The 12192-nt window shown below is 41.0% G+C and overlaps 1 protein-coding gene across 3 annotated transcripts in view; it reads right to left on the bottom strand.

Moving 5' to 3' along the window:
- Nucleotides 1–12192, bottom strand: part of cadps2 (Ca++-dependent secretion activator 2) — a 660232-nt gene that overhangs the window by 160645 nt on the left and 487395 nt on the right. For all 3 annotated transcript variants that reach the window (XM_080190802.1, XM_080190798.1, XM_080190799.1), the window contains exons 14-15: nucleotides 8744–8845; nucleotides 510–573 (exon numbers count right to left, since the gene is read on the bottom strand). In XM_080190802.1, the coding sequence (XP_080046928.1) occupies nucleotides 510–573; nucleotides 8744–8845 (166 nt within the window). The remainder of the gene's footprint in view (nucleotides 1–509; nucleotides 574–8743; nucleotides 8846–12192) is intronic.

Raw genomic sequence — 12192 nt, 5'->3', positions numbered from 1 at the left:
ATGGGATTTAGTGGGATTGGGGGTTATAGATAGGTCTATGGATTGGTAGGTGTTGATGTGATCAGCGCAACTCGTGGGCCGAAGGGCCTGTTTGTGCTGTAGTGTTCTATGTTCTAGGAAGTTGCTTTGCAACATTGGAAACCAATCTCAGTAACTGCAATGCTTTGGAACCACCTCCAGTAAGTGATTTACTTTTAGAATCATCACAGAATCCGTACAGTGCAGAAGGAGGCCATTCAGCCTATCGAGCCTGCACCAACAACAATCCTCATCCAGGCCGTATCCCGTAAACCCATGTATTTACCCTGCTAATCCCCCTGACACTAAGAGTCAATTTAGCATGGCCAATCCATCTAATCCACAGTGGAGTGTGGGAGGAAACTGGGCCATCCGGGGGAAACCTGCGCAGACACAGGGAGAATGTGTAAACTTCACACAGCATGTGACAAAGGGAAACAAGTTAAAGCAACCAAGAATTAATTGTACATTTCATTGTAGTTTGAACATACCCTTTCAAGCAACGAGAGTGTGGCTTTTAGTGCACCTTCTGGCCGTCCAAATGGGAAACAGTACCTGGAACATTAACAGAGAATTCAGACATCTTTGAAGTTAAGCAACAATGCAGTGTAATTCATTACAATAGGTTAAAACTTAAACATGGCATGTTGCAGGACTTCCAAATAATCAACTGGATTGTTCCTCACTTACTCAGAACTGAATCAGTGAAGAACAAATTGGATTTGAGTGGAACAAATTGCCTGAGGAAAACCACCTCATCTTTTGACAGGGCACTTTTCAGCCTTCTGGACTCAACATTGAGTTCAACAATTTGTAACCTTTGCTCCATTTTATTTTGTTCTATGATGGGTTTGAGTTTTTTTTTCCCCCTCATTTCTTTCTGCTCCCTTTGCTTTCAGCTGGCAGCTGTTCAAAACCCTGCCATTAACACCTCCTCTCAACATATCTTGTGCTTCCTTACTTGTTCCTTTATCACCCTCTTTTACCATAAAATCCATCATTTAATCCCTCCTGCTCCCACCTCAACACAGACCTTACCTTTAGTTCATCTTTCCACCCCTGTTCTTTGTCTTTCACTGGCTCAGATCTTTTCCCAGTCCTGATAGAAGTTCACAGATCTGAAATATTAACTCCTTTCTCTCTCTGCATAAGATGCCAGCACTGCTGAGTATTTCCAGCATTATCTTTCATATTTCAGATGTCCAGTATCCACAGTATATTGCTTGAAATTTGGTTTTGTTCATACATTACAAAATTTGCTTTCAAGTCAAAGAAGAGGAAAGAATGACTTGTTTTTAAATAGTGTGTTTCACAACCTCAGAACGTCTGAAACCATATTTCAGTCAACCACTGTTGTCATGTAGAAAAGATGGCAGCCAATGTGTCCACCAAGCTCCCACAAACAACATGGCAATGACCAGATAACCAATTTTATTTTTTTAATGTTGACTGAAGGACAAACACTGGCCAGGATACCGGGGAATACATGTCTGTTCTTCTTCAATATAGTTCTCATGAGATCTTCTATACCTTCTAAGAGAACAGACCGAGTTTAATCTCTCATCTGGAAAACAGCTCTGCTGGTAATGCAATACTTCCTTATACTGTGTTGTACTTTTGTCCTTAAGTTTCTGGAGTGGGACTTGAACTCATGACTTTCTGATTCAGGTGTGTGTGGTGTGGTCTGTGTGTGTGTATATGTGTGAACATGGCTGATATGATGGCCAGAACTTTCTAGCTGTTCATGCTGGTGAGATCTTCCAGTCCCACTCATGGTGCACTCAACCACAGGTTTCACGGAGATGAGGGGTGCCTTCAACAGGAAACCCCACTGACAATGTTTGGACCAGAAGTTCCCGCTGCCAGCCAACTGTTGCCAGCCTCCTGCCATGGCAAAACACGTGGCAGGCTGCATGGTAAATCCTGCCCAATAAATGACAATTTGGGTGAATAAACTGCAGTATAAAGCTGGCTCATAGCTTCCTTTGTTGATTAGTTTGAAGGCTTACAGCCCAGACGATAGAATTTGAATATGCATCTGAAAATAATGCAAAAATTGGAGAAAGTCACATCATTCCACAGTATACCAGTGTTGCAGTATCTCACTACAATTCAGCTGTTGAAACATTCTGGGGGTGATTCTCCCAGCCCGCCATGTTGCTCGAGTAGTGCAGTGAGCTGGGATACATCAGTGGAGACTGTTTCGCATGCTTTCCAATGGGCACCACAGTCTCCACAAGTCTACCAGAGAAAGATTTCCAGAGTATACAGTTCCATGCTGGAAATCGGCACAGAGTGATTGCAATATGGAAATTGGGGTTTCCATGTCATTAGTGGGCCCGGACTGAAGTCTCCAGGCTCACTAGAATCACCCACCCACCCCCTACCAGGAGTGGTTCACTCCAGAGGGGTTCACTCCTGCTCCCCACTAACAGGTGCCTGACCCTGATGGAGGGAAAAGAGGCCATTGACGCCTGTCCAGGAGGTCAGATGTGAGGAGGGTCAAGTCAATCACCATAACCGCCCTTCGACATTTGTGCCATCTCCAAGTATAATATGGCAGCCTTATTTTGACTGTACAATAAATTCAGCCCCCCACAACTGCAAGCTATGCTGCAAGGGAATGTCAATGAGAGTGGAAGCAACAGTATCATATTCCTATTTCTGACACATGTTTTCTTTAATTGTGGCTCTCTTCTGGATGTACGAGACCAATGTTTGATGTCATTGCATCAATCTTCAGTCTTTGAGGTTCACACTGATTAACCAAACAGCTTTTGGAATTAGTTTTCAACTAATGAAAACCTTTTTTTTGCATTTGCTCCTACATCTACAATGGGTCACCAGAGGAAATATAAAAAGCACACTGGCTTATCTTAACAGAATCAAGTATAGAATATATTTGATAAATTTTACATCCATAAGATGAAAAAAAACATAAATTAAAGTTATAAGGAGAATAAAGTAGACAGGGCAAGCAAGACTAAGTATTTAAAATATTTTATTTAAAACGATCTTTTAAATGCAAATTGAAGGTATTTAGGGTCAAAATTAAAGAAAAAAGCCAATAACAATGTTGAAACAACTTTATTGCAATAACAATATGAATTTAGATTGTGAGCTGAAAAGTTATAGAGTTAATTGCTCAGGGTGACTTCTCTGGAACTGGTAACAGTTTAAGGATTCATGAATATACCATACCACATCTTACTATAGCTCTGAGTGTTTTATGAAGTATGTTTTATTGGTTACTTGTCCATCTACAGAGAAGATTCCCATGTATAATTGTATCACACTGCAAAATTTGTGCATGAAGAATGCATTTCCAGTTTTATTTTAGTTTTCACCTCCTCCAGTTAGCATAATTAAATGGGAAATGTGTAATAATAGAGACTATGTATATTGCATTAGAAATAGATTTTATATAATGTAATCACACAATCCAAATTTAGAAAGTCTCAACAATATTGAATATAGAGGACTCTACATTCAGCAAGATTCTTGTGTAGTGATCAGTAAAAAACATGTTAGGATTAACTTCCATTAAATATTGCTTATGATTAAAGTCCTAGTGTCACACTTGTTGTTCACTTAATAAAGTCTGTTTCTACTGTTACTTGGATTTCAACACCAATTATTGGAATATTAGCCCATTTGTAAAATATCCTTAATCCGCATCCCTGACCTGTTCAGTTCGTCTTTTCTATATATAAAGTTGAGCGACATGTTTGCAGTTGTATTCCTTTCGCCTCAGCTGGTTTTTCTCAGTAGACAGATATAGTAAGTGAATGATTCTGCCCATTATCTACTCCTATTACAATATGGTTGGCTGAATGTTAGAGATCCCAGGGATTACATGTGCTATTGAAAATAAAGGAGGTCCCACTGTGGATGTTCTGGAGATTCAACGACATTTTATGACTATGAAAATAACAAAGCGTACATTCTGAGTGGATTTAATCTTGATTACATAAATCAAATCAGAGCTTAGTCTTCCCAATGACAGTTTTGTTGAGAAGTTTTAGTTTTCAGCGATTGATTTATAACTTATTGGCAAAAATTCCCCAATTTAAGCATCTTAAAACATTTTGTTAAATGTTCATAGAGTTTTACAGCACAGTAAGAGGCCCTTCAGCCCATTATGCCTGCACCTGCCATCAGGCAACTATCTTTTTCTCTTCTCAGGGTTATTGGTAAGTGGAATGGCTTGACAACTCATGCAGTGTATGCAGATTCATGCTGGTGCTCAAATATCCTGAGAGGTTTCTGATAACACTGCATTGAAAGGGCAGCATGAGGTTTGGGGAATCTACATTGTGGTTACTCGTGGCTCCTAGATTTCACTGCTTTCAGGGATTAGTGAGGAACTTCTCAGAATTATATTTCACTCAGACTAGCCTGAGCTTTTTAAAATGTGTTTATTTGCTTCTCCTAAGTGATTACATGGTTCCTGGTAGGTTCAGAGCTCCAATAGATACGGAAACATTAAAAAAATTACAAAACCAAACAATTACAATGTGGCCAGCCATGTGAATCGCAGTGAGAAAATAACTATCCAGCCTAATGTCACTTGCCAGCTCTTGATCTGTAGCCTTGCAGCTTACAGTACTTCAAGTGCATACCCAAGTATATTTTTAAATACAAAAAATATTTCTACCTCGGCCACCCTTTCAGGCAATGAATTCCAGAGCCCATTCACCCTCAACTCTCCTCTAAATTGATGCCTCCCTGGTTACTGATCTCTCTCCATCAAAGCTCCTCATAATTTACCTTTACCCTTCACTTCCTCTCTTCCTATGAAAACAATCTCAGCCTATTCAATCTTTCTTCATAGTAAGAATTGTAGTGTTTTGCTGCAACATAACTGAATGGGACAGACTCAATGAACAACCAGTCTGATTTTGTTCACCGTTTTGTATAGATTTGTTGGAATAGTTGGATAATATTAATACCCTTTGAAGATGTCACGGATAAATAATTCTGACTGAATTTTAATGATATCAAGCAACAGGAGACCGCTCCACTTTTTGGTCGTATCCTTGCTGGTGTCTCTAAGTGACAAATTATTTCAACCGACTCGAGTTATTAATAATATAAACAGTAGCTGATGATAGCTACAAGCTATTGTGTTGCAATCATGCATGTCTCACAGCCCATTTGAAGGATACTGATGAATACAGTCATAACAATTTCTAACCTTTAGATTGAATCTGCCAGTGGCTAGTGATTTTATTGAAATAGCTAGAATTAAAAATCTATTCATCTGACGCAACATGTTGAATCTAAAGAGAGGTCCAAACTGAAGCTCATTTTCTAAAGATTATTGAATTGAGATCAAATGAACGGAAATTGAGAAGCGCACAACATTCAATCTACTTCAATTCACACTAACTCTTCTCCTTGTAGTGATCGCAGAGACTATCATTATTTTAAATTGGAAATAGAACACAGCATTGGCCTAATTGTTAAGGAAAGTGTTAGAGAAGAGGCTTGTCAATTTAACTGTGTCCCTGTTAGGTTTCCAATGCTGTCTGAATAGTGTGGTTTTATAAAAATAAGTGAAAGCTGTACTGCATCTTGTCTGAATTGACTTTGCTTTTTTAACAGGTGCACCAAAACAAAATCTCCATTGAAATACTAAACCAAGTAATTTGTTTGACTGCATTGAATGGTCATGCATTGAATGGTCATGGTCATGACATTGAAATTTCATTTCTAAGCTCAGAGCTAATCTGTGGAGTTGCACACAGTGGGTTGAGATTTTTGTACTTGGGCAGGAAAGTAAAAACAAGTGGTATCAGATCAGGCAATTTGATGCCCTCTCTGATTTTTAGATTGGATTTGTGAAATGCTGCTGATCTGGTATCACGTACTTTATCAATTCAGAATTGTCCACATTGCAGCTCCCTCCTCAACCCATCTCCCCTCCCCTGTCCCACTGCACCCTGGCCCCTTCCTTACTCTCCACCCCACCTGAAGATGAAGGCTCCGAGGAGCAAGTGAAGTCTAAGTATAAGCTTCAACTGAACTGGGGAAAAGGACAAAAGAATAATTGGACCATAGCATACACTTGAAGAATTAATGCTGGCCTCCATATTTATGATGTAAACACCCTAATTAAACTCACCATGCTGTAACTGTACCCTCTTCCCATCTAGTATTCCCCATTGGCAAGGGATGGGAGTGGGAGCCAATCGTGGTGGTGGTATGGACTTATAGATGACAAGTTTACATTGGCAATTTCATTATAAGGCAAGGACATTTATAATGGGAAAATCTTATAGCATGGTAGTACAGCTGCAAGAATTTTAATATATTAACAATCTATATCTAATTCCTTTACACGGAAGCTTCTCCTGTTCAAATAATTGTTTTACGTTAAATATTGTGCTTAGGGTGGTCATTGTTTTGTCAGCTTCAAAAATCTCATTTGGTATTGTTGTGGGTCTCAGGTAGATTTGTCTTTAGTTAAGATTTACAGATACTGCTGGAGGTAAGGGTGTTGGTAAACTTTACTTTTTACTGAACATTCTACTAATTATTACAGTATAATGTTTAGCACGAGACACATCATAGAACTATCTCTCAGCATGCTGTCTTATCATGTGGCCTTACATCATTGATTATGTAGACTGTCTGTTTGCATATTTAGCATTAATCCTTTATACTACATCCAACAATTAACAGGATTGAAGGACAGCAGATGCCGGGATCATCTGATGAAAGTTCACAGAATGGTGTAACAACTGGAGAATCATGCGTGCAATCAAGGAAAAGTGGAACTTTTGATTAATTGGCAGATTTAATAACATGCCACATGAATCAGATGTCTGGTAATCCAATCCCCAGTAAGGAATACAGATGAGATTGGAATATAGTATGGAATCACACAATCAACAGTGCAGAAGGAGTCCATTTGGCCCATCGAGTCTGCACTGACCACAATCTTACCCAAACCCTATCCCCATAACCTTATGGATTTACCTTAGCTAATCCCCCCGAATCTAAGGGGCAACTTAACATGGCCAATCAATGTAACCTACACATCTCTGGACTGGGTGGGGGAAACTGAAGCATTGGAGGAAAGAACTACCTGAGGACCTAACCTAGAAAGATGATGTTAATCTGAGACCCATCTTCATTGCTGCAGTAGACATAGAAAATCACATGGTATGATTTGAAGGAACATTGTAAGGTGTCCTGGCCATGATTTATTTTTCCTCTGACTAATACTACAATTCAAATAATCTTCTTTATTCTTTTGTTGTTTGTAGGACCTTGTTGTCATTTACCTTTTAGTCATTGTGTGGCTTTGCTGGCATTGGACAGGGGTAATCACAGTAAGAAGTCTCACAACATCAGGTTAAAGCCCAACAGGTTTATTTTGAATCACGAGCTTTTGGAGTACTGCCCTTCATCAGGTGAGTGGAGAGGTGGGTTCACACAAACAGGGCATATATAGAATTTACCTTGCATATATATATTTATCTTACAATTGAGTCTCTGTCTATATATGCTCAACACTCAAGAAACTCGACAACATCCAGGACAAAGCAGTCTGCCTGACTGGCAGCCCAGGCACCAATGCAGATATATTGGAATACCACCATCTGCAAATTCCCCTCCATGCCACTCACCATACTGACAAGGAAATATATTGCCGTTCATTCACTGTTGCTGGGTCAAAGTCCTGGAATCCCTCCCCTAACAGCACTATGGCTGTACCTACGTCATATGGTTCAAGATGGCAGCTCACCACCACTTCTCAAAGCCAACTGGGGTGGGTGTCCACTGCCCATGTCCTGTGAAATAATTTCTTTAAGATTCAAAAATGACTTTATCTGGTCCAAAGTGGAAGAATGGAAATTCTGTGCTCATTTTTTTTTTGAAGATCTAAGTTCATGAGTGGAGCATTCCTGCATCACCTTCCCCTCATTACTCTCTTTCCCTGCCAACCACTCACCCTGCCCCCATAGCTGCCAGGATCCCTGCAGCACCCACCACAGGTAGGGATCATATTAAAAAGGTGTATGTCTACGGCACTTCTCCAAACCATAACTTTAACATAACATCCCAGGAGATTGTCACAACACCAAAACTGCCAAGAAAAGTGAGGCAGTAATGTGACACAATCTAGTTCAGTTAAATGAATTTTTTGTAATTTTGTGGAGAATTCCATAGAGTAGATTGTGTTCTTCCCCCACGCAACCAAAACTGGCTCTGCATCACCCAATCCCAATCCTATCCCCAAAACATTTACCTTATATCCGGCATCCATTTCCCCTGTCTCCCTAGTGTGTGTCCGACTGCAGTCCTAATTCCCCTCCCACCCAACTGCCTGGATATCACTCCTACCAGTATTGGGTAGAGGATGGCAGAAACGGATTTAAATTAAACTCGGGAGCTACAGTAGCTTAGGCTCCATGCCAAAGAGCTGGTGGCAGTAGTTTAGGCTCCATGCCAAAGAGCCGGTGAGCTACTGCTGCCCTGCACTATGACTGCCTCAAAAGTGGCCAAGGTTAAAGACTGGGATTCTCTGGTCTTGTACGTCCTCCCACTGCTGCCAGCTGAGAATTTGGTGTTCAGCCAAAACTCCATTGACTGCAGTGGGATTGGAGAATCACAGCCACAGGTGAGGCTGGAGAATTCCGGCCAAAATCAAGGTTGATGAATCCGGATGGCTAAATGGTGCATGTTTTTTTTTAACTAACAAAATGTAGATTACCTGAAGTGGGTGATCTGATTTTCAAGAAGGGACAGAAGTCTTTCTTTAATCTCATGAAATCTTTCCTTTTCTTCAACTGTTACAGTTCCAATTCCATCTGGCCTGAAAAAGAAAAGAATTAGATATCTTTTCAAATCTCGGAGGTTGAAACAGAGGCTTACTGATAAGTAATGGCATCAACGGTATACCCAATGTCAAATTTATTTTGATTCAGTGAAGGAACATTGCTCACTTCACAAAGCTGGCAACATAATCAGAAACTAGGATATGCCCTGCATAATCTTCTGGCAGTTTTGATCAGAAAATAATGGGTGTGCCAGTCCAGATTTGCAGTTTGCACTCTTAGTGAGCAAGCCTCCTGATCATAAAAGCAAAGTTGAAAAATTCCTCCGATATTCTTTTGCTTATTTAAATTGAAGGGTGCAAGGAGCATGAGAAGGAACAGAAGGTGACAGGGATGTAAAAGGAGAAGAGAGGCTCTGTGAACTGCTGTGGGGACTGGGGAAGTTTCCTCAGTGCCACTGTGACAACCAGAATATAATATTCCAGTCTATCATTGAAGAAATCTGTGTCGTTACTCAATTAACAATGTATGGATGCAGCAAGGAGATCAGCGGCGTTCACTTCTGGAAACAAATGCTCTGTTATAAGCAAGTAATTTTTGGTCACTTGATGTTCCAGGGATAGAATGAAAAAGCAATTTCTTCAAACAAAGCTTCTTAGGTGCTCTTGTGAACACATTTGTGATTGCGTGATAAAAGGGACAAGATATACGAGTGTAGAAAGGTACTAGGTCAGGGTCAAAGGCGAATGCGCACAGTGCCTGGAGCACTAATTTTATCATGATTGACCAGTGACCAGAGGGCAAGCTCACCTTCTATTTAAAGATGTCAGGTGGAAGCATTGAGCTGCAGTCTTCAGTCATAGTTAAGCGAGAGAGAGGGTGCCTCAATGTTGTACTGGGAGGCCACTCACATGCTACCAATGCCACAGACAGTCCCGCAGGTAAACTAGAAAGTTCCAGTTGGCGTCTGAATTGGCTTTTAAAGAAACATAATAAGCTACCTGCCACTTTCAAATTGGGTGCCCTTCCACCCCCAATGCAACCTAGATCTAGAACTGAACTGTGCCAGCAAACTTGCTTGTCCCCATTCTCACCTCCATATTCACCTGAAAATCCTGTGTATAGGTTTACAAAATTGTAAGGTTACGGGACACATAAAAACCTGCCATCTGCTCAAACAAACATGATCCCAAGACCACCTGATGATTCAACTCACCCCTGACCTGACTACCACTGGTTCCCCATCTCCACCCAATCCAACAAACCCCGACCACCCATCTGCTCCATAGGCTCAACAACCTTTCTGACCAGACACAATTACCTCCCGATCCACCAGCCCTAGCTTCACATGGCTGCACCTCGACCCAACCAGGCTCATCCAACTACACACCCACCCGCTCACCACTGAGCCATCTGACTTACCTAAACACCTCACCCAAATCCAACTCACCTGCTTACCTAAGGATCCACCTACCTGTTCTTTGGACAGAGAATCAAATAGAAATCAATTGTTTAGATTCTCTGGAAAGGACACAGATTAAGAAATAAATAAACACAGGCAATTGAATTTAAGCCTCCATACTACCTAAACTGGATAGTTTCTGTAGTGATGTACTTATATGATGTCATCATCGTTATTGCTGTATGCAATCGGTGCTAACCAGGATATTGATTGGCGCCTTGCATCAGCAGGAGGCCAATATCATTACATGTTAGCACTATCTAAAGCTAATCTGCACCTCTTAAAGGGAGAGCCTGTGCACAACTGTTTACAAAAATTGCACTCCTAGCTGGAAGAGGTGGAGAGGAGGAAAGATACCCTGTATTTTCAGCAGGCCAGTTGGCCCTCAGGACACACAGAAATAAGGCAATTAAACATTGCCTTAAATGCCAATGTTTAAGGCACTGAAACATGGAGGTCAATGCCAAGAAATTAACCCCATTAACCTGGATGAGGTGCGACCAGATGTTTGGTAGCCTTATGTGATTTATCAAGGATAGTGTACACATCTGCAAGCACCATATTTTACCAATTGCATCTCAAAGTTTCACTTCACCAAATCCCCATCACTCAACCACCAACATTCTCTACCAATAATGGCTCATTGAAGACAGGAAGGAATATAGGAACATAGAAGCACAAGGAAGCCATTCTGCTCATCAAGAATACTTTGCCATTCAACTAGATCATGGATGACCATCCATTTCAATGCCATTTTCCCACACTATCCCAATGTCCCTTGATGTAAATCATGTCTAGAAATCTATCTATGTCTTAAATGTGTTCACTGATTGAGCTTCCACTGCCCTCGGGGATATAAAATTCCAAAGATACACCACCTGTAAAGTGAAGGAATCCCTCCTCATCTCAGTCCTAAATGGCCTGCTCCTTATTCTGAGACAGTGACCCCAAGTGCTACACTTGCCAGCAGGGGGAACATCCTATGAGGCACAGGAACAGAATGAGGCCACTTGGCCAATCGTGTCTGCCCTCCCATTCAATCATAGCTGATATTTTTTCTCATCCCCATTCTCCTGCCTTTTCCCCATAACCCCGATCCCCTTATTAACCTGTCCATCTCTGTCTTAAAGACACTCAATGACCTGACTCCACAGCCTTTTGCAGCAGAGTTCCACAGATTCACCACTCTATGTCTAAAGAAATTCCTCTTCATCTCTGTTTTAAAGGATCATCCCTTTCGTCTGAGGTTGTGCCCTCTGGTTCTAATTTTTCCTACGACTGAAAGTATCCTCTCCACGTCCATTCTATCCAGACCTTGCAGTAGCCTGTAAGTTTCGATAAGATTCCCCCTCATTCTTCTAAACTCCAACAACACAGACCAAGAGTTCTCAAATGATCCTCATGTGACAAGCTTTTCATTACAGGGATCATTCTTGTGAACCTCCTCTGGACGCTTTTTAAGATGTAGAGTTGTCGGCGTTGGACTGGGGTAAGCACAGTAAGAAGTCTCAAAACACCAGGTTAAAGTCCAACAGGTTTATTTGGTAGTAAAAGCTTTTGAAGGGGCAATGCTCCGAAAGCTTGTGCTACCAAATAAACCTGTCGGACTTTAACCTGTTTTTTTGGTGAGACTTCTTACTGTACCACCCTTTCCAAGGTCAGCACATCCTTCCTTAGATACTGCTCACAATACTCCAAATGGGGTCTGACCAGAGCTTTATACAGCTTCAGAAGTACATCCCTGCACTTGTATTCTAGCCCTCTTGACATGAATGCTAACATTGCATTCGCCTCCCTAACTGCTGACTGAACCTGCACATTAACCTTAAGAAAATCTTGAACAATGATCCCAAGTCCTTCTGTGTTTCTGATTTCCAAAGCATTTTCCCATTTAGAAAATAGTCTATGCCTCCATTCCTCCTT

Source organism: Carcharhinus amblyrhynchos, chromosome 6, assembly GCF_965287045.1.
Source record: "Carcharhinus amblyrhynchos chromosome 6, sCarAmb.v2.hapA, whole genome shotgun sequence".
NCBI lineage: Eukaryota > Metazoa > Chordata > Chondrichthyes > Carcharhiniformes > Carcharhinidae > Carcharhinus > Carcharhinus amblyrhynchos.
This window is presented reverse-complemented; position numbering and strand designations above follow the sequence as displayed.